General features: G+C 42.6%; 1 protein-coding gene across 2 annotated transcripts in view; it reads right to left on the bottom strand.

Annotated features, from left to right (window-relative positions):
• Positions 1–510: 510 nt before the first annotated feature.
• The window catches only part of mrtfba (myocardin related transcription factor Ba), a 31,875-nt gene continuing 7,403 nt past the window's right edge, over positions 511–24,982 (bottom strand). The window contains exons 2-17 of one of the 2 annotated variants that reach the window (XM_008298544.1): positions 24,475–24,562; positions 22,262–22,496; positions 14,843–14,908; positions 14,578–14,633; positions 14,252–14,327; positions 13,806–13,967; positions 13,479–13,654; positions 13,217–13,345; positions 12,855–13,102; positions 12,077–12,248; positions 8,645–9,730; positions 8,050–8,157; positions 7,607–7,762; positions 7,330–7,464; positions 7,057–7,117; positions 511–5,655 (exon numbers count right to left, since the gene is read on the bottom strand). In XM_008298544.1, coding sequence (XP_008296766.1) covers positions 5,141–5,655; positions 7,057–7,117; positions 7,330–7,464; positions 7,607–7,762; positions 8,050–8,157; positions 8,645–9,730; positions 12,077–12,248; positions 12,855–13,102; positions 13,217–13,345; positions 13,479–13,654; positions 13,806–13,967; positions 14,252–14,327; positions 14,578–14,633; positions 14,843–14,908; positions 22,262–22,415 — 3,300 coding nt within the window. In that variant the 5' untranslated portion in view covers positions 22,416–22,496; positions 24,475–24,562 and the 3' untranslated portion in view covers positions 511–5,140. Of the gene's footprint in view, positions 5,656–7,056; positions 7,118–7,329; positions 7,465–7,606; positions 7,763–8,049; positions 8,158–8,644; positions 9,731–12,076; positions 12,249–12,854; positions 13,103–13,216; positions 13,346–13,478; positions 13,655–13,805; positions 13,968–14,251; positions 14,328–14,577; positions 14,634–14,842; positions 14,909–16,411; positions 16,609–22,261; positions 22,497–24,474; positions 24,563–24,982 lie in introns of those variants that run through there. The other variant, XM_008298546.1, reaches the window with a different exon arrangement.

The following is a 24,982-nucleotide window of genomic DNA, read 5'->3' as shown; positions in this document are numbered from 1 at the left end:
CTGCTTATTTATCTGATGGTGTGTCTTCAAGCATATATAAACACCATATGGATACGTTAACAAGGTAAACAAACGTATTTTTTTTGTTTAGTTTCTTTTTAAATCAGAGCAGGTCCTTAAAAGTAACTAAAGCTGCAGAATAAACAGAGTAGAAAGGGCAAGATATTAAACATATGAGCAAATGTGAATGTACTGAGAGCATTGTATTTGTTCTACAATAAAATGAATCCTTTGGAATACAATTTGCCTAAATATTGTGTACTCAGTATCAAGATAAAGACTTCTATGCTGCAAGTATTACATCAATGATCCCCTGACTTCCATGGCAGTAGGAAAATACGTTTATCAGGATCTATTATCTCAACGAATATGTAAATATGCAACCACAGATGGCCCCATTTTCACACACTGCAGCCACAACATTGTTTAGTGTTTTCCTTCGTTGTCCTGGTTCTACGCTCGCGTCAGTTATTTGAAATGTTGAAATGAATTCACTCTGCGGCGGCTTACTCACAGTACACCAAATTTTATTGACACATAAAAGCATACAGTACTTATATACATCTTTTTGAGTATTTACAAAATAGAGAGCCCAATGGATGTTACACATGTATAAAAATATGCATTACATCTATATAAATATGTACACAATGTGCAAAACATATGGCGTTACAAACGACAAGAGGCATGGCATGGGTGGCGGAGACAGAGAGGAGCAACAGAAATCCTTCACTGTGAAACCGGCTGACGGAGGGGTGCGGAGACTCGAGAGGTTCCATCTCAAGCTCCGTCACCACAAAAATAAAAAATAAACAACGCTCACAGGATGATAAGCGGTGAACGAGGAGAGCTGGAATCAATAGCAGGAAGCCTGAGCCGACAGAACCTGTAGAGTTCCTCAGACTGATGCTGCTTCCACAAAACGCACATAAGAGGGTTTTTTTTTTTATTTGTTTTAAACAAACCTCCCCCCCTCCTCCCACTGAACCACTCGGATATGAAGTGCTCTTAAACTGTATTACTCTGTGGTAAAGGCTCTTATGTTAATAAAATCAAGGCAGGAGCTGACATACAGTACAGTACATCACGGGAGAGCAGCCGTTATTGCTTCTAGCCGTCCTTGTCTTGCCGCTCGGCTGCCAACGATGGCGAGCGGCGGCGAGCGTAAATCACACGTGTCGATTTACCGCAGTTGTAAGATTTGTGTACGTCTGATATGGAATATAAAACAAGGAGGGAAAAAAAAACAAACTCTGCAACCCAAAATATACACATGAAGTCTTCTTTTACAGATTTACCATGAAAACAGGATTCAATTTGAATTTAAATCCTTAAAAAACAGAAGAAGAGATAAATATATATATATAAACATGTATGTATATAAAAATGTGACAGAATTAACAAAACTCAAAAACATGTTCCACTGCCGTTTTTGGCGAACAAAAATCAAATGTGACAGCCTTAAAGCCGACACCCCGAAGAGGAAAAACTCATCATCTAAGAGACGTGAACTTTCACGGTTCATCCAACACGATACTAAACATGTCGCAAAGTGGAAACAAAGGAATACATCCAGATTTGCAAGCAGGTCCGAGACGAACCAGATGCGAGCAGGAGACTGAGGTCATCTCTTGACAGGACTTAAAGGTGGAGTAAGAGATTCAAATCTTTACGTCAAATTGAGCGAATGTCTCCTCACAGTCTGCTAAGAAATCTTACACAGCTTTAGCTCTCGGAATTGAGAAACGAAAATAAGTGGTTCTAAGAGATGGACGCTAAACTATTCTAGTCCAACCAGCTCGTCTGTGCTCGTGTACAGGGCGTCCCTACGACTTCCTGCACATCTTTCCAAAGGATAAGATGATCGTCATTGACTATACAGTCAAATAAAACTGGAAAATATTAAAGTTGGAGGCAAAAAAACTTGATGGGAACGTCGCGACTAAAGTCAGTTTTCAATGGCTTTTAGTTGCTCCTATTAGTTGTTACGTTCCTAGTCATACAACTAGTTTTAGAAGTTATCCTGGTTTCTGTCTGGCTTTTTAGTATTTTAGATTGTTTGATTTTGCTTCACACATTAATTTTACAAGTTTTTATGCTGTTTTGTCTCATTTTTTGCACATAAGTTTGTCATTGTCCTACAACATGAACCCTGTTTTTAATTAAAACTACATAAACTATGTAAATAAATATCATTTTTAAATCTCTATTTAGCAAGAAGGTTTTGTTCTTTTGTTTCTGCACCACTGTGCTCTGCTTCTTCGCTTATGGACACGGACCAAGACGCCCGACCTCTAGGAGAGGATGGTTTCTAGAGCTGACTCTAGGAGGGTAAAACCGGTTTAAACAAACTCTCGCTTGGTTTTGTTCTGTTGTGTTTTAGATGGTCTTTGTGCGCTTAGAAGTCGTTTATTCAATGACGTTTTTCAGATACACCCCCTTCACGAGGATCAACAGACTTTCTCGAGAACGGCTTACTCCATCTTTAACACGGGCTTGTAGAAAACAACTGAAACACTAAACGCAGCACCAGAAGCCCAGAAGAAAGCGTGTGCAGACAGTATTTGGCATTTCAGGTGGTCAGACATGTTGGACTGGAGCACATCCATGTGTCTCGGCCTGATCGGATGACAAATGTGTGACTGCAGCAACGTTGACAAGACACTGTAAAGGGCTCTCATCAGCTCTCCACGTTATTGCTGACAGAAAAATCAGCATTATACAGACAGAAGATACATTTCTTTAAAATGCAAAAAACAAACAAAAAAACCCCAGCCTTATTTCTTTTCTTTTTTTTTTTTGCTGATAGAAATGACCCTGAAGTTGCTGTTGAAAATGTGCCGTGAAGAGACAAGAGAAGAGCGCCGACGCCCTCTAGTGCCCGTGGACGTAATAACAGGATCGAGTGGTTTAAATGTAAACTTGATTTCACAGAAAATTTCACTGACCGATATAAAAAAAAAAAAAGGACAAAGGGTTTATTTCAAAGTGCCATACAAACTGTATCAGTCCCCAAAGAATAAATAGACTGAGATGCTAAATCAGTAACTCAACATTTAGGTGTGAACAGCAACTATTTAAAATCAAATTTAAAAAGAAAGTAAATTAAACAGCCCTCTTCACCAGCTCCTCATTGTGCGTCGCGCCTCAAAAGTGTCCGTGTGTTTCCGACACAAACCGAACAAGACGTAAAAATAAAAAACACTAAAACAGTCATCAGAGGCCTTCTGAAGAGTCAAATTTGGAATATGCCGAGTGGTTAGCAAATGATTTGATTTGATATTCTTCAGACAACTTTAGAGAAAGAGCTTGAAACAGCCAGAGATTAAACGTGAGTACAATCATGCACACGGAGACACAGATGTACATGCAAGAGACGGGAAGACGGATCCACGCGTACGCAACATGCTGGCTTCTCTCACACGCAGTCAGGAAGCTAACTTTGTCTACAGGCCACAGTAGCTGATGCAGCATCGGCTATTTCACCAGCCGGATATTACTTTAGAATATGCTGATTCCTCCCAAGGGTCGGTTGGTTGATAAAGGGCTCGTAAAGCAAACTAACTGATCAGCTGCAGGCAATTTTTAACTAGCACGTTTGCAGGCTAGCGATGCAGTTATTTCCCATCCTGACACACACACACGCACGCACACACACGGACAAAGTGCAGGGATAGTGTAGGACAGCTAGATATAAAGCTCGTCGAAGACATCTTTATTCCTTGATATAACCAGCAGCACAGCTATTATGGATGTGTGTCTGCATAAACTGATACTTGTTCCCTTTCCACTGTTTTATGTCAGTTTACTCATCAGAGGAAAAAAAAAGCTGCCAACTTTTTTTAAGTCCTATTTTTTTGTTTTTTCTTTAGATATTTTTTAAAAGTACATTCAAAATAAGAGACTCGGAAAGCTGCAGTATCTCCAGAGGTGGCAACGTGATCCGTACGCCCATCACTTTGGATATGCAGTGTTCACATTTCCTTGTTCTGAGGTGGATGAGGCTCATCGTCTGATCTCTCGGCCTCTTTAGTGCATAGCTCTCACATTGATGGAGGAGCTCCCTCCTCTCGTCGAATCTTTTTTTAGAGTCATTGGTTGTTCAGCTTTGACCGGGGCGGTCACGATAAGTCAGGAGAAAACAGTCACGTCTGATACAATCGGATCAGATTAGTCAGCAAACATGTCATCCACAGTTAAGTGGAACCAGTGTGAACAGAGGCTTGACCTGCTCTCATCTAGGAATCCCTTTACAACTTGGCTTAGTGACTGACTGACTTACTGAGGACGTCTGGCTTCGGATCAAGAAGCAGCAGATGGACACGACTGTCCAGCACCTCAGACGGATCGAGGTGACTTCTCAAAGCACTTAGACTGGTTTAGTCTAAGCTGTCCCAGGTGGTCAGTACTGACATCCTAAAGCGCTGATGATCCCAGGGCAAGCCTCAAACGTCTCTTTATCGAGAATCGAATCTCTTTTCAATTGCTAATTACAGCCATTAGAAATATCGTTTAGAGTGACAGTTCTGTTGTAACCACCAGCTTTTGTAACCTCATATGGCACAGTATGCTTCAGTGGATCCAAGGCCTTCTCATCAGACCACCTCCAGAAACCCTTTTACACATTCAGCCACTGTGCTCAGGCAGTAAAATGGACACAGTTTCATCTATTAGTGTGGCTTAAACTGTATTTACAAACAGTCCGTTCTCGCAGTCTGATTTTGGCTCTGTCTCCTTGGCTCCGTAAATGATCCTTAAAATCGTGACATCAGATGCCAAAAAGCTGTCTAAAATCCCTTTATCACAAATACGACGAGTGACCACGATCACCTTAGTGCGGACGTTTTCCTGGCTATAACAGGCCCTCTTTTAAAGCTGTGCAAACTCCTACTTGTGGTTCCTCTAGAATCAGCCTGCACAGCGTCTCCTCCTGGAGAGTGGTGGGAATATTACAGATGGTGTGGATGCACTGATTGAAGAGTGATATGGCACAGAGATGCCATGCTCTCTATTCCTTTATTTAAAATGTGGTAACCCAACCTCTTTGCAGCTGCCACTCCCTTCCCTTTCCTCTTCATCCCTCGACTCCTGGCTCAGCTGCTCTTCAAACTCTCCTCCGTCTTTCTTATCCAACCCTCCGTCAGTCCCAGTGCAGCTGCAGGTCGTGTGTGTCCAGGAAGTCCGTCGGGATCCCCAGCGGTGTCAGCACCCCGGCAGAACCCGGAGGCATGGTGAGGTCCAGCCACTCCATGTTGTCCAGGGCCGGGTCAGACAGGCCCATGTTGAGCGAGGATGGAGGCGAGGAGGAGTCGCAGAAGGACAGGTCGGACGTGTCCATGGGCGAGTAGGGCTGCTGGTCCATTAGCTGGGCCTGCAGCTCCTCCATCAGGCCCTGAGTGCGTGGGTCCGACGCTGGCGACGTGTCAGCCAGAGTCCCCTCCAGAAAGGCCTCCAGTTGATTGTCTGTGGCCAGAGAGGAGAGGCTGGGCAAGGTGGGGTTGATGATGGAGCTCAGCGTGGGAGGGGGGGCCACCTGGATCTGTGGAGGAGGTCTGGACAGAACGGTGTTGACTGGAAGAGTGGTGATGTTGGCTGTGACTGGGAGGGTCTTGGTGAGAGGCACTGGAGGGTCCTGCTGGATAAATGGAGTGATTTCTGGAAGAAAGTATAAAGAATGTGGAATAAATACATGGATTAGGATTACAGATCAACCAATGAAGACAGCTGTAGTTTGTTTAGGTCAGGGGTTGGCAACCCACGGCTCCAGAGCAGCATGTGGCTCTTTCATACCTCTGCTGCGGCTCCTTGTGGCTTTGGAAAATAAAGAATGAGTTTTTAATCTAAACGTATTTTATTTTAGTTTGTTAGTTTTTAAAATGTAATTCTAAATTTGAAGATTATGGTGATCTTGTAACATTAAAAATAAAACGTGTTTATTTTTTGTCGCTTAAAATATGCGTCACAACCGTCAAATCTAGCGACTCTTTCTGGTGTTATTGGAGACTCTGACGTGAAAACATGTATCGTTCTGCAGTTACTGTCCTCAGCAAGCAGCAGGTGCTGCCGTGAGCTCCTCCCTGTCCCAAAGCGCTCACAGACTGTCAGCAGTCTGGTCAGCAGTCCCAGCTGCAGTCTGCAGGACAACCACAAGTCATTTTTACTTTGCTGCAGGTGGATACTCTACGTTCCTCTTTCTATTTCATATATACGAGGACTCAAATAGACATTGAGTATTTTATTTGACAGCAATCTTCAACCCAGTGTCATTTTTTTTCGGAGTTCAAAATGTTTTTGTTGCATGTACACAAATACAATTTTGTTTTCTCTGCAGCAGTTCATTGATTTCAGAAATGCAACACACTATCGTTTTTTTACACATAGTATAAAGGCATAAAACGATACATGCGGTATTATCTTCGTTTTAGATCTAAAAAGGTTTTGTGGCTCCCAGTGTTTTCTGGTCCAAATGGGTTGCCGACCCCTGGTCTAGACCTTAGTTTGTCCATAGCAGCACACTAAAACATCAAAGCTCACCACTATGTTCATGTTACTATTGGATACCGCTGCTTTTAGGAATAAACGTCATTTTGTATTGCATCCATTTCTTGGCCTTGTTTTACCCTCTCTGCTAGTGTAATAACTAGCTTTCACTAACCCAAACTGCAACAAGTACAGCACAGGTGTTCCAGCCAATTCTTTGTAAATAAAGCATAATTTCTCTCTTTTTTAATCAAATCTGGTAACTAGTGATGACAATCACAGAGTAACTCACGATTCTATCACTATAAGTTGTACACAATAACAACGCTAACACAACACAGGGATTCTGCAACACTCTAGACACTGCAAGACAATCTATGATACAACAATATCCCATAAAAGACAAGAAGCAAGAATTAAGAAAATGCAAAACAACATATTTTTAATTATTTTGTCCCGCCCCTCCTGTTAACATTTATGTAATCGGACTGACAACACTGCCCACACAGCAGCAGCCTCAGTGTGTTCCTGAGAATGTTTTAAACCTGCTCATACTGTCACTGTGCACAGACTTACCTCCGCTCTCTATAAGGATGTCGAACAAGTCATCCATTTGCTGACTGGTTGCCGTGGGAACCTGAAAAGACATTCACAGACATGAAGAGACTTGAGGCTTATTCACCAAAAGCAAAATAACTCCTCAAGGCTGAAAAACGGGAAATAGATTTGTATGGTTTTATGCTTCTTGTGCACTCTGAAGGACGAAGCAGCTGAAACCTTCTGATGAATGTGGAGCCTGGTTGGATTGGTGCCTAGTGGGGCTTCAGCTGTGACTTTAGTGAAACTAACCTGTGAAACATTGTTGATGTGCATGTTGCGGCTCTGTTTGATGGCCTCCTCGTAACGTGGAGGCTCTCTTGTCTTGGGAGGCTGAGCGACCAGGGAGGCGGGCTGCAGTATGAAGGTGGGCTGAGGAGAGGGAGACTGGGAGGATGAAGCGGAGAGAGAATCAACAACTAAACTATATGAAACTAAACATGTCAAGTTCAGAGAATTGTTACAACAAAGTAGTATATCGTCTCAACAAACATCGAGGACATAAAGCTCCTCCCTTCAGTAATAATACCTTATTTAGGGGTCCGTTGGAGATGTGGTGGTGGTGGTTGGGTGAAGCCCGCGGAGAGACTCGGTTGTCTGGGGAGCTCCTCAGGAAACACTGGGGATTCAACTCAGGTCTATTCTGGTTCTCCAAACCAGTAGTGTTATTGCACATAGTCAAAGTCTGTTAAGATAAAAGACGGAGTCAAACATCAGACCGTCATGCATCACAGGCTTCACATCAGAACAACTACCAAGATATAACACAAAACCCACTCAAAAATAAAAATAATTAACTATGCATGACCACATTTGTCAGAAATATAGTTTTAACAGACAAAAATATTTGCTGCTGTGTTTTAAAAGGTGGAACTCACACTGCTTGGCAAACACACGTCTTTGTAGCTTCTGTGTGGAGCCATAGAGCACAACTGCTCACCAGAATACACCTATCTGTTTGGAGTGACTGACCTGTAGCAGCGGCTGCTGGCTGGGTGCCATCTCCATCTTAGTGGTCTGCAGCTGAGGAACTGTAGCCTGGACCAGGCCTGGATTTGAGACTGTGGCCTGGAGAACAGGCTGAGAGGGTGAAAAAAAGAGAGTTAATAGGACAATAACTTTGCAGTACATTCCCAAGTTTACAGATTCAGTTTTACTGTGGTTGGTCTTGTCATTATTAAAATCTACATAAACCTGTCTGTAAAGACTCTCAGTCGTTCAGGTCATCCTCAGTGCATCAGCAGAAGGTAAGTAGCAGAAGTCAGGCAGTTTCATGACCATTAACACTCTAAGTCATGGGAGTCTTGGGATGTTAACGGGCTGTGAACCCAACTTGGGGCTGAGAATTAACACCTGTACTCCCCATCAGTCAGTCAGAACAGAGGAAGCCTCTTGGATGAGAGGTGCAACATCTTCAAGAACCAAAAACAGGAGTCCAGTCGCCTTCTACTGAAGCACTTAGGAACGCTAAGATGAGTTTGTTAATAGTCGACATAAAGCTCATAAAGCAGGTCAACATGCTCTTACAGTTTGAACCAGACATTGTGTTCTGTCACTCTGCTCCTACCTGCAGGCTGACAGTGGTGCTTGGCAGCTGGATTGCAGTAGCGTTGTTGGGCAGGGACACTGGGAGGAGGATCTGAGTTCCAGCCTGGCCAGTGGTGGTCAGCAGGGTCTGAGGCTGCCCAGATGTGGTTAGCAGGGTCTGAGGCTGACCCAGCACCTGGGAGACTCCACCTGCATGGCTGATGAAGAACTGCTGCAGGCTGGGGGCTGCGGGTTGCGCCTGAGGCTTGGTCTGCAGTTTGGGACTTTTCTGGGGTTGGGACAGGAGCTGAGGGCTGGGGGTTACTTGAGGCTGGGCTTGGGACTGGATCTGGGTGATTAGCTGGGTTTGGGTCTGGAGCTGGAGGGGCTTGCCAGAAGAAACAGTCACATCCTCCAACTTCACCACTGTTGGCAGGGGGGCTGTGAGTGCCTGGGAGGCCAGGATTGAGTTTGGAATGGCAGCAGCGGTGGATGAACAGTTTGACAGGACTGTACCCTCCATCTTGACTACATTTGAATTGAGGACAGCAGGAAGAGAGTTAATGGAAGGAACAGATGTGAGCTGGGGAGGTACAGAGATAGAGTCGGCAGGGCTGCCACCCTGACATCTTTTCTCCACCTCTAACTGCATCTTCAGCTCCTCCACCAACTTCTGCTCCTGTTCCAGCTTCCTCATCAACTCTTCTATCTGCCGCTCCTTCTCATGGAGCCTTCTGTCCTTTTCTTCTGGGACGCGAAAAGGCAGCAGTGGGGAGGACCGTGGTCCTATCGAACCAGAGCTCATCATTTGAATCTCAGATAGAGCCTCGGACATACCTATGTCCTGCTGGAGGATGGCGGGCTCAGGAGGAATGGGTGAGACCGGCGGCGTGGAGCTCATATTCTCTGGAGCCACCTGCTGGACTGGAAGGACTACGGCAGGGGCGGAAGTTGTGGTGACCTCCATGGGGATGGCTGAGAAGGTGGTAGTGGCAGGAGCAGGAATGGTGGTAGGAGCAGTGGTGCTGGGATTGTCTTGGAAAGGCTTCAGTCTTTCTATCAGATCGGTCTTTGTTCCCGACACTGGGAGCCCACGCAGCTTGAGCTCCAGCTTTAGCTCAGCCACCTAGAAAGACATAAATATGACCACGTCAGCATCGATTTTAAACTGTTGCTAAAGGAGGAATGCTGCAGATTTTATGGGAATGGTTCACCATTTTTGGACGTAAGCTCACATTCATGCCAAGAAAAAGACAAAATGATTAATACAGCTTTCATATCTGTTGGCTGAATATGTAGCTGGAGCCAGCAGATGAATAGCTGAGTGTATAGATTAGAAAAAAAAAGGGCGGGGGGACGGCAAGCCTGGCTCTGATCAAAGGGAGGAAAATCTGCTTACCAGCACTTCTAAAGCCTACTAATTAGTCTTTTCACTGGTTACCTGGTTTTCTATTGATTTTCAAATCCTTTTATTAGTTGATAAAGCACTACACGGCTTTGAACCAGACGACCTCCCTGAAACGCTATTGGTAACAGAAGGCCTCTCCAGTTCTTCTCTTTTAGCTGCTCCACAAAGCAGAACAAAAACATTTGGTGATGCTGCTTCCAGCCTTTAAGCTGCTCCAGATGATGTGAGAGGAGCTGAAAATATAAATATCTTTAAACAGGAACTAAGAAAGCCATCTATTCAGTCTGGCTTTTATGCTGTAGTTTTATGATTTATACTTAGGTCTTCTCATCATTATTTTAAACTTTTGTTTTACAATCATATTTTATTTTATGTGACATTTTAAAATGTATTTTTTATTGCTTCCATTATCTTATTTTTATCCTATCTTTTATTATCCTAATTACACATGCCTTATTTTGTCTTTTTTCATTTGTTTGTGTCTCTAAAATCACATTTTCAATATGTTTTGTCAGCCGGTTTAAAATACTCTGAACTGCAGCTGATTTGTTTGAAATGTGCAATATAAACAATGTTTGATTGATTGTCTTGTGTGATTAATCTATAGAATAACCCACCATTAAACCACAACCTAATGTTTTTACATTTCAATTTTGCACAGACTAAACAAATTAGTTGTAACATATTAATTGCTTGGCTTTAGAAATTCTGGCAGGCAGATTTCTTTTCCAGTCTTTATGCTAAGCTAAGTGGCTTTGGGCTGTGGTTTCACATTTACCATAAACATGCATCAATCCTCACAGCTATCTCTGTGCAATAAAGCGAAAAGCTGCATTTTCTAGTATATCTAAACATTCCTTTAGGAGCTGCTGTTATCTGATGTTTACAAATGTACAGCTGGGTAGAAGGAATCTTTTAGCTTTAAGACAGGAAACTGATACAAAGCTCCATGTTTCCATAGTTGTATTAGCATTTGTGTTTTTTTTGCAAAATGGGAGCCATAATCAATTTTTCTAAATGATTTATTAAAGTACAACAAAGCTAGTTCATGTTAAGTGAAGTTTTCAAAAAAAAATGTTGCCTTCAAATGACTTAAATGTAACTCCACACTGTTGCTTCCTTAAGAATGTGCAGATCTGTGATGTGACGTCTTTGCTTTTCTCTGCATCCATCACCAGCTGACCTATGACTCCTCTCAAACCCTGTAACAGTTCGTGTCCGCAGGGGCATTTTTTGACAAGGGGGGTTGCTGCTTCCCGGCATGGGACACTTCATGAGCGTCAACAAGGAAGTATCTTGACAGAGGCTTCTCTTCAACAGGAAAACAACACAGGATTCCCCGTCCTTCACTTGTGAGCTTCCTGCTCCTGGATTTCACACCAGACCAATATAGGCTCGCTTGGCAGTTTTTGCTTATATTATGAAAGCGGTTCACTAAAATGTGTTTCTGAAAACATCTGAGGTGAGAAATAGGCCACGCAGTTGCTCAATCTTTCTTCATTTTAGATCGACAATTCATTTCCTGAGTTTTCAGATGTGTCAAGTAGTGGCTGGACCTCCTGATTTGAACAAAGTAGCCAAGATATCGATAAAGAGTAAGCAACGCGATGCTCTGTGTTTCAAAATGCACTGCAGGGCTGCTTACATACACAATCAATGGGAAGTGACAGATCCTGTGGACACCATAATACAACTCTACACAATAGCAAGCTGTAATGTTGGAGTAAACCAGTCAAAACTATAATGACACAAAAATTCCCACCCTGTGAGCTGGGTCCTTATGTTTGTTACGTATGAGACTCTGGCTGTCTGAAACCATGTTTTGGATACTGTCACTGGTACACTGTGGCTTCTAAGTGGAAATGCCCCAACATGGCATTGACTGCTTATTTCACTCCTGATGTGTGATGTAGAAAAACACCATATGTGCATGATAAAAAGAGTTAATAAAACGTGATTTTTACTGGTGGGGGTTTTCAACAGTGATTTTTTCAACTACTAGGGATTGCTTTTCTAAGCAAAAAAAGGTGAAGGGTTTTCCAGCACAAAGGGATTTCCAAATACCTTCATCTCCTCCAGGTTGGCAGGCAAGACTCCTGGCTTGCGGTTGGATAGCGAGTTGTTTGGCCGAGTTGGAGCTGGAGGCAGCGGGGGAGGTGGAGGTGCCGTGGGCAAAGACACCACAATAGAAGTTGGCAGGGTGCCGGCGCTGTTGCTCTGACCCTCCGCCACAGGTCTACAGCGAGAACAAGACAAAGAGAGTTGAGGTCATTGTTTTGTGAGGAAATCGTTTCCACCACTTCTGCATTACCGGAATACGAAACAGAACGAGAGGAAGGGGAGGTGAGAGAAAGAGAGATAACTGGAGGGAGAGAGGAAACGGAGAGGAAATCTGTTCTCAATATGAACAGATAATCCATCCTGTGCCTCTTGCTTCAGTAACAAAGCCAGTTAACCAAACCACAGTGCACTTAGTTCAAAAGGCGGCTTGGTCATGCCGCTCTGTGAGGACATTTATGAAAACAGCAGCTGGTGAAACAACATCCTGTTAGTTATTTATACGATTAGACACAGGATTGTTATTGGAAAAGAGCTAATGGCCCTCTGAGTTGTTCAAAACAACAATATTTGGATTGGTTTCAGGCATTTCAGATAAAGAGCCATGGAAACAAGCCAAACCAATTTGGAGCTGTTGTTTTTTTTTTCTTACTACAACAGTGGTAAAAGCTTGAAAGAAATAAATCCATAAAAGACTGCAATGTACTGTTGGTAGAAATAAAACAATACCTCACATCTGTTAAATATTTAATAGGAAGAGGGAGTCATTGTTCTGCACACATACTTGAGAGGTGCTGGTAATATAGTCTGGTAGTTGTAGTGTTGCTGTTGCTGGCTGAGGATCTGCAGCTGCAGGAACAGCTGCTGTTGCTGCAATAATCGGGCATACGACGAGTCCATGGGCGCCTCGCTGGCCTCCTGCTTCTGGTCTGGTGGAACATACTGGTGGTACTTGAGCTTTTTCACCCTTGGCTTTGGCTCTTTGCCCTTCTTGCTGCGACTCTTCTCTGAGGGAGCTTTCTGCTGGCTTTGCTGTTGTTGGGGGAAACGTGGAAAAATTCTTAACATACATTCTGTCCAACAGCGGTCAAATAAAGACGCAGAGGTGATCTTATATTTAGAGGGGAACAAAAGTGTGGCGCTTACTTTCACCAGGGTTGGGCCTGGTTTTGGGTGAGCAGCTGTAGTGAGCGGCTGAGCAGGAGGGACAGCTGGGCGGCTGATGGGCTGCTCATTGGTGGAGATCACTTTCCTGAAGTCTGTTGTTGGGAGGGCCTGAAGAGGTGTAACAAAAACGCGGTTAGAAGTGTAAAACAACCTCGGCATGAATCCAATATCAGTGTTCTAAAGTTACAAAACCCTGTTAGGGCAGGAAAACAGAGCTCATTGGCATAACTAGCCATCTGACCTGCAGCATGGTGCTGGGTGGTGGCGCTGTTGCCATGACTGGAGACGGTGTCTCTGGCATTCTGTTGTCCCCTGGTGAGGGGACAGAGCTCTGAGACTCCTGACTGGCTGGTTGCTCCGGAGACAGGGCATCACTGCTGTCTTCATCCAGAACCTTGGGGTAGTTCACCTGGCCCACTGAGAGACAATCATAATATACAATACATGTTTTTTTATTTTATCCAACTCCTTGCATCATCAGTAAATTAAAGACATTTTCCTTCAACCATTAAGTGAGACATACACTAAACACTGATCACCATCAATGATCATCATCACTGTCTCTCACCAATAATGGCCTGTTTAAGGCTGGAATCCACTGGCAGGATGTTTTTCTCCACCAGCTCCATCGGGCCTGGTCTCTGGGCGATCTTCTCATTGAGGTTATCAGCCAGTCGGGCCCTCTTCAGCTTCATCTGAGTGGCCTGCAGGGAGGGCTCTGCTCCGGTCTCTGGAGAAAAATGAAACCTCATATATTTAGTACACATCATGAGAAATTATGATTCTCTGATGTCAGCTTATAGACATCTTGTTTGTAATGAAAGGAAGTAGCTCTTTTGTAGCATCATGCCTGCTGCTAAATTGTATCCTATGATCTTTAAATAATGATTGAACATTTCACAGGAACTGGAACTTCTTTCAACGCATATTTTCTACTGAAATGCTTTAAAGGTCAAAAGGAAACAGCACATAAACATTAAGTGAATGCATTGTTAACTAGAGAACTATCAGTACCTTGCAGGATGTGCATCCTGACCAACTCTGCTCTCTCTGGGCGACTGCGGATCTTGTGCTTTAGGAAGTTCTCAGTCTGAAGAAGAAGACACAAACTGATAAATCAGTAAATTCTCTAAATGTTATATAGAAGTGATATTTTTATGAAATTATGAGAAAACAGCTTAAAACAGGGACATCATTCTTTTATAAATACATATTACAGTATTGAGGTTCACAGTCCTCGTCATGTCTGGTGTACTTTGACAGCAGTTTGACAGTCCAGGAACGCACTTTGTCTACTTCACAAGTCCAAATGTAGTTTAATTCCAAACTGTATGTCTTACCCTGGCTCTCTCCAGGCTCCGAATCTGCCCATGGAAAGCTGCCGGGCTCTTCAGAGCTGCAACATACATACATATTCATCAACGCACAAAAAGAAGTTGAAGAACAACTTTTTTCATCTGATTCCACCCAGATTAAAGACATTAAAAACATGTTTATTATCTCAGCTATCAGCACGAACCAGGGTGCCACTTTGTTATCATTCACCCACCCACAACACATCAGGCCTTCAGTGGGTGATGGACAGCTGGCAGTGTCATTACTCACGTGGCATGATGCCCTGGTCCACCAGCTGCTCGCGGGTACGCCTTTGCTGAAGCCTCAACTGCAGCACTGAAAGCATAAGTGAAAAGTTTGTTTTTTAAATTGAAAAGAAGACATTTAGATTGTAAAGCAAAGTAGAGAGATGATGATACAATTCAGAGGAAAAGAAAGTGGGAAACCCAAAAGATGAGGTAATATACAAAAATAAAAAAGGGAAAATAAAATTAGGAAGAAAAAGAGATCAAAGAGGTAACCACATATGAATCTCTCCCTTTCCTGATGTATAACTCATATCCTGTTCTTTGGTCAACGGTCTGACATTATCTGATAACGTCATTCTATATGAGCGCTACTGACACAAAATATTTTCTGACAAAATTTAAAGTCAGGAGTGGACGTGGTCTTTGGTTAACTTGCCACACTGGTCAACTGCCAATTTTGTAAATACTGCCACCTTGTAAAAATGAGGTTTTAGGGATGTGAGTGTGTGTGTGGGCAGGAGGGTGTGTATGTGTGTGAATGCATAAGTGTTGGTGTCTTAACTTTAGCTTTAAGTTATTGGATCCTGGAGAAACGCTCTCTCATCTTGCCTGCATAACTGTTGTACATAAAGCAAAATGACAATAAACCTTGATATGATTTGATTGTACAACAGTGGTTACACACAGAGGTGCATCGATACCACCAAGCATTTTGATGAATAAAGAATTTTTTTTAAAGGTTTTAGCGAAATACCAAAGGAAAAGCATCAGCAGCAACAAAAATCATAAGATCTGACGATTAAAATTGCTTTTTTTAAAAACCAGTTTTGTTTGTGGGGATTTAATTTACAAGCACAATAAATATGTTTGTTTTATATGTCTAGAAATAAGAGGAAAGATTTTTGTCAAGCATGGTGACACACATTCACTGTCTTTGGACTGATCATGCTTACTGCCAGGAAAAACCTCGACCACATAGTCCACCTGTGGCACTTCAGGCTGTTAGAGAGGAGACTTAAGTACAACTGAATACAAGTTCAGCTTGACAGTAGCTAAGGGACAGACAGCCATAAAAACGTCTGCAGTCATCTGCTAACGTCCTGCTGTGTTCACATGTGAAGCTTTGCCATCCTAAAATAAACAAGAGATAAACACTATGCAAAAATACGAGATTTCCATCCGTCTATTTTCCACCACTTATTCAGGTGTGGGTCGCGGAGCAGCAGCCTCAGCTGAGCTCCCCAGACCTCCATCTCCCCCGCTGCTTCCTCCAGCTCTTCTGGGGAGATACTAATGCATTCCCAAACCAGTCGAGAAGCTCAACCTCTCCAGCGTATCTAAAAGTCTGGCCGGGGGTCTCCTCCCAGTGGGACACGATGAAACATCTCACCTCAGGCCTCACATCACAGTACATGATTTCACTGTATTTATTTAATCCACGCTAAAAGAAAGTTCATGGACGGGAATGATTACCAAACTGACGTAAGACATTTAAAGAGATTTTACTCGCTCTCAACATAAGACAAGCTGGCAGCAACACTAGTGTGCTAAAGTTGAACAATCACTATCAACAACAAAAGAAGGTGCTCACCTGCTCTGGCTCTGAACCTTGTGCAGCAGTCGCTGAGTGTTTCTACCTCCATTAAGGCCATAGTCTTAAAGTGCTGGACGCCAGAACTGTCCTGAACAGTGATTAAGGAGACAGCAGCTGTATTCTGTAAACCCAGGAGTCACACAATGAACCAAATGATAAAAATCCAAAGTGTTCAGCACATCTATGAGGCCTGTCCTCATTCCTCCCTAACTGTTATGTTTATATTACAGAGCCACTGCCTCCTACTCCCCCTCTCACTCAGTTTGGGATGGGTTATTTTCTGGCTGTATGCGATCCGGACAGAGCACGGCCAGATGTAGAGCACCGGTTCCTTGTAACTACAGTCAAGTAGCTGACTCAGCACTGCCTAACATCAAGTAACAACAACTACGTCATCAATATGAAAAGACAAGCTCGTGGCAACAAGATGACTGATTTATAGCTTCAACAGTAGTTTGTCAGTGGGTCAGCGACAAAGACAAGTGTAACGTTGAGTAGGAGGTGTGGACTTCCACAAAATAAATCCTGGCTGACACTTCTGCATTCGCGGGAAGGGACGCGTCAAAAATTACAGCAGAAACACAAACTCGCGTGGTCTAACAGGAAACAGCTGGCCGCACCAACTTCACATGTTTGGCCTCTTTGCTGTCCATTCGTTGTCAACACAGAAGAAACGGCAACCAACGGGGCATTTGCAGGATTTCTTCACTGATTACATCACCACAAAAAAACTACCGTGTCAAAAATATCACATCTTTTTCTGTACTTTCATGGGAAAACAGTAGTTCCACATTCAGCTGCAGTGAAACATTTACAAAATCTTACATGGTGCATTAACACAGGCAGATTGCAGGTTTGGAGGCTTGTAGGAAAAAAAGAGCTATACATGTGGGGACCCTGTACGTAGTGTGAGTAAGCTGTGCGGGAATGTGCTGTATGTTCAAGGTGATTCAGACAGACTTCCAAGCAGCTGCATTGTCCTCGATTTCTTCCGGGAAACACCGCTCAACCATGACAAACATAAGTTGACCTGTGACCTCAGTATGCTGAGGAGAGACGGGGATGACACGAACGAGCTGTTTTTGCACACAAAGACCGGCATGCACACACACAGAACCACGGAGGAGGAAAACTCTTGCAAATAAATATGTCCTTTTCCCCTGCAGTGAGTAAGCTTAAGTCTGATTATGAAGGCTCCCTTGGAGGAAGTAAAACAAAAGTTGAAAGCATCTGCCCCCCAGCACCTCAGAAGCTTAATAATTAACATGTCATAGCTTATTTGTTTAGTGTGTACCAAAACTAAGGAGTTAAAATGTCACTGTGAAGACACCAGGCCGCTAGTATGGTTGAGAAACTGTCCTGCACTGTCCTGTCTTAGCTAAGCTCTAGGCGAGCTCAAGCTTTATGTTTAATGGACAGATTTAAAGGTCGTGTCAATGATCTCATCCAGTTTTCAGCAAGAAAGCCAATGAATATATTCCCAAATGTTGCACTATGCTATTAACGAGAAATAAATAAAAGCTGAAGGTAAGAAAAGCAAAATTGTTTTTCACTTCTAGAGGAAATAAATGTTGTGACAATATCACTACTGGTTAGACAACTGGAGACCTCACAACAGGTCGGCCTGCGATGTCACATTTTAATGAAGACCTACAGGTTTCAGACAGGGATGTCCACATGGTGTAAACTAGCAAGTTGGAAAGAGGAACAGAGAAAACCAGCGTCGTATTTTGATCTTTAGATGAAAATAAAGTTATATGTCGGCTTCCGACACAATAAACCAGCCTGTAACACTCGACTGGAGCAATATCTAACAGCACAGACAGGTTATTTGTTAACTTGTATTTTGTGAGTTCTTATCATGTTTTGTGAGATAATGTGCAACGTCCTCCAATTCAGTGGCAATTAAAAGACAATTATGTCATTTAAGAATGTGATTAGAGTTTTACGCGGCTCTTAATCTGCACAATATATTTTTTTTAGACAACATTTAACCTTACTGCTTGCATTGTGCTCAATTTTCACTGTTTTCTGAACATTCTCTGAGACGATTTTCTGCTTAATCAACTTGGAAATTAGTTGTAAGGAACATCTAGTTTCAGCATTGCAACAGAATGCCTAAACCTGGATCGATGGAGCAGGCAGTGTGTGTTCAGCCACCCGTAAGTCGGCTCTATTTTCTTAAAGTCTGAGTAAAGCCTGAAATCTAAAAATAAGTTAAATACAACAGTACTGTTGAGATGGACTTCCTGTACAGCAGAGAAAGCAGTTAGTCACATTTTTTGTTAAACAAAGATAAACTGTCGAGTTAATCTCAGGCAGAAACCCTAAAATCTATCAATGTTTGTGGCTTTAAGCTTGTCTGATCTAAGTCACTGTGATTGACATTATCGTTATATGTGTGAAGTTCAGTTCACTTGGGCAGTTTCATTAATTTCAGTTTTTGGTTACCTCTTACTGGCCTGATTCTTAATCTGTGTCACAACAACTTAACAGCTGGGAGTCTCTGCTGAAAGTAGCGCTGCAGCTCCCCACTTCTCCCTCCAGATTCTCCAAGTTCCACACAGCTTGAGACTCAGACCTGTCACGATGGTAGACAGATTAACACCTGCGTGATCAAAACCAATATGGCAGAAGGGACTTTGCGGTTGGCAAAGTGTCGGGGGATGGCTCCGAGGACGGAAAGTATGAGGTGTGTGTTCTCGCTGGAGGGGAAATGACAAAAGCCAAGATGATGAGTGGGTGCTACTACTGTTGACATTCCACAGAAATTTTCCACCGTCGAGACGTTTTACTGTGCTCTCCTGCAGACAGCAGCAGACAGCACCAAAATCCAGCATTAACCAAAACACATGTATAATCCAGTCTGGAACGGCTCCGATTAAACGCCCTGCATTTGTTCAGCTAAAAAATTAGATTGCGTCGAGCGTGGTGATCGATACCGCAGGAACCGGACTGAATGAATGATCTCCCGGTGCCATTTAAGCCACGATTAGCAGCTGGCAAACGCAGGACTGGATCTGACCCGTTCCTAAAGCCTGGTAATTGTGAACTCGTCCATCAATGTCAGTTCAGTCCCATGTGGCTGCCAACACAACATGAAAACTGTGAGGGTGATGAGAAGCTAACGTGCAACCTGGCTAGCATGATGAAGACAATTTCCTTGCGTAGTGCCAAAGAAAAGTTGATGGAAGATTCAGGAGTTGAGGGCTCAAGTCTGTGGCCCATTTTGAACTAACTTTGTGTGCTTGTGCACGTGCAGTAATAAACAGTGTGTGGGCGTTGATGGCTGCACATTTCTGCAGTACATATTGGAGACGTGGGAACAAGCAAAGATGCTGATGTTAATACATACCGTTTGATTTATATTACATTTACAGTGAGGGCACTGTCAATTTTTTATCACCTACAGTCGTCTTCAATTGTATTCATGCCCTTCCATTAAAGAAAAGGCAAAATTCTCAATAGTCACTCAAACAAATAGGAACTGAAAAAGTAATAATAAATAAAAATTTGCTAAATTATAATTTTGTAAAATAACACATTGCTTTTGAATTGTGGTTGAAAAGAATAATAATTAAAAATGGACATATTAGAGCACTTTGCTGATGAGCAGTGGGCCAAAATCAAAATACCTGTGAACAGGTGCAGAAGTCTGATTGAGAGTTACAGAAAACACTTGACTGCAATGAGTGGCTCAAAGGGTTGTTCAACAGAATATTTGTTTACGGGTCCCATCATGCTAGTTTGCTTTTAGTTTTTTTTAAAATACATATATATATACACATGTCTGTTTAACCACAATTCAAAAACACTATCATGATTTTCATTACATTTTTATTTATTGTTACTTTTGTCAAGTTCAACTTATTTCAGTGACAGCTATTTTTTTCCTTCTTTAATGAGAGTCTATGAATACATTTGAGGACAACTGTATGTGCATAAATTGCATCTTTTGAGAATTCTAAACTGTTTTCTTTAATTACACCCATCTATCCCTTCAATTAATACTTTTTTCCAGATATTGTTTAGAAAATTAAGTTCAATCATTCTGTCTTATTTACTTTGTTTTCACACTACGATGATCAAGTTATATTGTGTTTTATATGCTGATTTTTTCCTGTGTTGGTATGTTGCACTAGTCACGCTATAAATGCAGAAAGAAGGATGATGTTTTGTTATTTTTGTGCACTGTGAAGGTAAGATGATCACGTTGTATTGCATGTTTATATGACAGTAACACCATGTGACTAATCAGATCATTTAGCAGCAGAATTACAGTATGAGTGTGATGGTGATGGCACAGAAGAGCAGACAGCTGCATTGCGATCATGCAATAACCTCAATTAGCGACCTGATTTGTGCTGACTCCAGGGCTGCCTGTAGATTTTTCTAGTCGACTATTATTTATTCAAGCCATTAGTTGCTGCACATTTATGATATTAATTTGATTATTTAAATACATATATTTGGGTGGCATCACAAGATGGTTTGAGTTCCTGAGTCCTCTGAAAAACTGAGATTGAAATCAACACAAAATGAGTTGCAGCAATGCAGGCGAAAGCAGTAATGACTCTAAAAGGAAAACATTTTGTTAATGAGCCTAGTCATATAGGGTCATCTCCGGTTGATGCAGTGCAACCGGAGTTTTTTTCCCCAGCAACCAACTGACCAGTCAAAACAATGAGAGAAGTCATCTAAGACTCTTCTCATCAGCTAACATTTGGTCAACTATTGGAGGGCAGCCCTAGCTGACTCACTGAGTTTGAGCAAAGAGAACAGACTCTAAGTAGCATGTAGGTGAAACGTGAACACGTGAAAGCAAGAAAAACACGAGAAAGTAACATTTTAAGAACTAAGAAGAAGATTAGGTAAAGCTATGGCAAAATGCTTTCTCGAAATGTGTTGTGTGTGTGGCTCTTAGTTTTAATACTACTGTGTGTTCAACAAGAAAGTTTTGCTAGAAACAAATAAGAAGCTGAAGAGTCATTATTTAACTGTCTCTCTGATACAAGGTGAGACTGACAAGTTTTCACTGCAGGTGAATCCATTTTTTGCCTAAATTAGTCTAGTCTGACCATAGAAAACCACCTCATCTTTACATGATTGAAGCTGAAACCAGCAAAGGTTTTGACTGTTTTACTAGATATATCTTACCTCACTTTTTTATTAAACAGCATTTTTTGACATTTGTGACCCATCTGCACGAAATCAGTCGCATTGCACCTTGGGCTATTTTGTGTAAACAAAAGCGGCATGTTGCTAACACATGACGCAAATCACGGGACAGGATTGGCTGGCAATGACATATGGCTCGCGGTGCCTGCGCACAAGTGATTTCCGCGGCTTCTTTCTGGTGTTACCACTCATGCACGCTGACGGTACCTGACAGCGATATGGAGCATAATATCATTACGCTATGTAATATTATATGTTATGGACCGATCTAAGCAATAAACCCAAAATCATTGATATTTTATCATGTGTTAACGTACATCGGCTGTATCTCAGATATAACCCAAGGTGCAATGCGACTGATTTTGTGCAGATGAGTCACATATTAGCTTTTTTTGAATAAACAGTTTAAGATAAACAGGAAAGGGAGAGCTGAGATCAGTGATGACACGCAGCAAATCACCCTGAGTTGGACTCGACCCAAGAATGCTGTGTCAGAGACTATAGCCCTTGTCCAGATAACCTATAGGGGCTCCCAGATATTTCAGTTTTTGATAGCTGTAGTGCAGAGAGACCAGAAGTGTGGAAGAGAAAAGCTGCATATCATGTAACTAACGTCTGCTCTGCTGGGAGGTGATCTGTGGACGTTATGTGACAGTAGCATGTCCTCACCATTTTTGCGTTCATTGAGCGGCGGCAGGCTCTGCGTGGGCTGCAGCGACAGCTCCTCCATCTCGTGGGTCACCGCCTCGCTCTGGGGACTGGGTACCAGTAGATTTGACATCCCACCATCCCCTTCCACTCCGAGCTGCCCCTGGGGCTCCATCCTGCCTCAGGAGGGGATTGGGGTGGAGCCAAGCAAGAGGAGTATGGGTCACCGTCCCTTTGTGTTATGTCTCCCCGCTACCTGTGTGGATATGAGGAGAAAGAAGAAAGAAAGAGGAGTTAGAGGGAAATTAAGTTACGGCTTTAATCGTCAACAGGAGGAATGCATCATTCTGTGATATTTTGTGGGCTCCTCAGAAACACCAGTAATTCAGAATAATCATCATCATCCTGTTGGTATGACTACTTCACCCAACTGGTGAAATGCTAAGGGTGGCATTTCAGTTCAGCCATCTGGAAGAGCTCAGTCCCAGCCCAAATTATTCATTAAACAAGCCGGGTTGGCTATTATACTGAATAATCACTTCAAACCGCTGCTCAGGAGAAACAACGCCAGTTTGTGCATGAATGTTCTCTCTGTTCAGACAGGCTTCATAATCTGGAGTATAACGTCACTGTGGCGGTTTCAAACAGAGGGAACGGAAACATTTCGGGGAGCAAAACAAACAGTTTAGTATCCATGGCTTCCCAACAGTCTGCTCAGTCTGAACATGTATGCTATTTATCACTCTGCAGCAGCACCCACATCTATCCATTCCAGGACCTATGCACTCTTTACTAACCATACTGATCTGATGCTTTTGGCTAAGAACGACCGTGCTCATATGGTCGCCTTTAGTTCTGCCCGTAGGCCCTTTAAGTGTTAAATAACTGTGGGAGACTGCATAACTACAGGATACGTAACAGATGTCTCTCTGGAGAATTCTAAAATTGGACTTGAAATCAGTTTTCATCAATAAGTCTCTGTTCTTTCAGCAGCCTGCCACATCGTTCCTATTGTGTATTTGTGTCATTCATTAGGATTGCATTCAGCCTCACCAATCCGACATCAAGCATCAACATGGAAGTCCATACCCGTTCACTTGGGACTTAATCTGCATCAGTCTATGTTGAATTTGGCCACCACAACAAAATTCCCCCCCCTCCAACTCTTCAAAACTTGGCTCCCAATCCAACACCACTTTCTGGCCCCTTAATGATGATTAAGCGCCACTAAAACACCGTGGTACAGATATAATTCATGCCTTGATGTTCAACAGTTCAACTTCAGTGGTTTTCTGTGACAGAGAGCTGCAGCAACATATCTCCATCTTTAGATATTTAACCACACTCCGCTCTGTTGAATGTTTCCTCCAAATTACAATCTGACGCTTCATATGCTGTGAGGTCCTTTTCTATGATTCTTGGAGGGCCATGTCAAAAACCAGACCATACATGCAATGTCATCTGTCTGAGGTTGTATTTCAGTGGAAGCAGGAGGTTGCTGTTGTTAATGAAACTGTACTTTGGATTCAAGCTGCATCAACTGTTCTTTCCTGCAGTTTCTCCAGCACACAAGACTTGGAGCTAAAACTGCCACAGAACCACAAGCAACACTTAATTCCTGTTTTAAGTACATGACCTTGATGCATAATAACATCCTTAGCCAATTTACCAAAAAAAGCCACATTTAAAAGGAGTTTCACTTGAATGAATGAACTGGTTCTACCCAAGTGTCCAAGTGAAAGATTCGTCAGTAGGATTGCTGATGTCAACACTGACAACACATCAATATTTTAAACCAAAACAAGGTATAAAAAGTTCTTTCTGAAATGCTTCAAATACTGTAACAACTATTTTTCTTGCTGCATCATGACGTCAGTTGTTTTTGGCTTTAGTCATGTGTTAGCCACAGTGTGCGCTACAATTTTTGCAAACGGCAGCTGTAGCAAAGTTTAGCTTGGTACAGAGTAAAAGTTTCCAAAGCTTTTTGAAAGTATGGGAGCACTTTATCAGAAATAAAAACATAGTCTTGTATGCTGTGTTAAATTTCTGTGGCATACCACAACAGGACGAGCACAACACACTGAAAACACACTGCAAGACGCACCGCAAGAAAAGGCGTCTGTTCATTAGTGGGGAGAGCATGTTGATATGCTTTGACCTTGTGACTGCTGAAAACACTCACACAGCTCAACATTAAAAAAAATAAAATAAAAAAGAAATGCCTCCATTCCTACCTGTAGTAACAGAAGACAGCAAGGGACGGAAGGAAGAGATGTCTGGGTTAGTTGCTGCCAAGACTCACGCTAAGCCATCGGGTTGAACCTGGCAGGAGACGGGAAGAGACAATCGTGAATATCACAGGTGCAGCAATTTATTAAAACCTAAAGAGCTTAAGGTGCTGATAAAGGAGGCCTTTCTTTTGTTTTGGGTGGCATCAGTGATACTGGGTGGACAAGCACTGATTTGGTGTTTCCATACTTCACATCCAATACATTACAATCCCACGCTGAGTAAACTACTATGACTGTCTTTGTCAGATTTTATGTTTTTAAATTAGTTTCACTCAGTCTTTTCTGTCTTTGTTCAGTATTAGCAGATACTGATGCATCCTACTGTCTTTATCACGAATGAATAACCTTTGCAGATGGAAATGTATAACACATTTCCATCCATCCATCCATCCATTTTCTATACACCGCTTAATCCTCACTAGGGTCATGGGGGGCTGGAGTCTAACCCAGC

This window comes from Stegastes partitus, unplaced genomic scaffold (genome assembly GCF_000690725.1).
Source record: "Stegastes partitus isolate 25-593 unplaced genomic scaffold, Stegastes_partitus-1.0.2 Scaffold1326, whole genome shotgun sequence".
In the NCBI taxonomy this organism is placed as follows: Eukaryota; Metazoa; Chordata; class Actinopteri; family Pomacentridae; genus Stegastes; species Stegastes partitus.
Note: the sequence above shows the minus strand (reverse complement) of the source record. Positions and strands in the feature narration are given on the sequence as shown.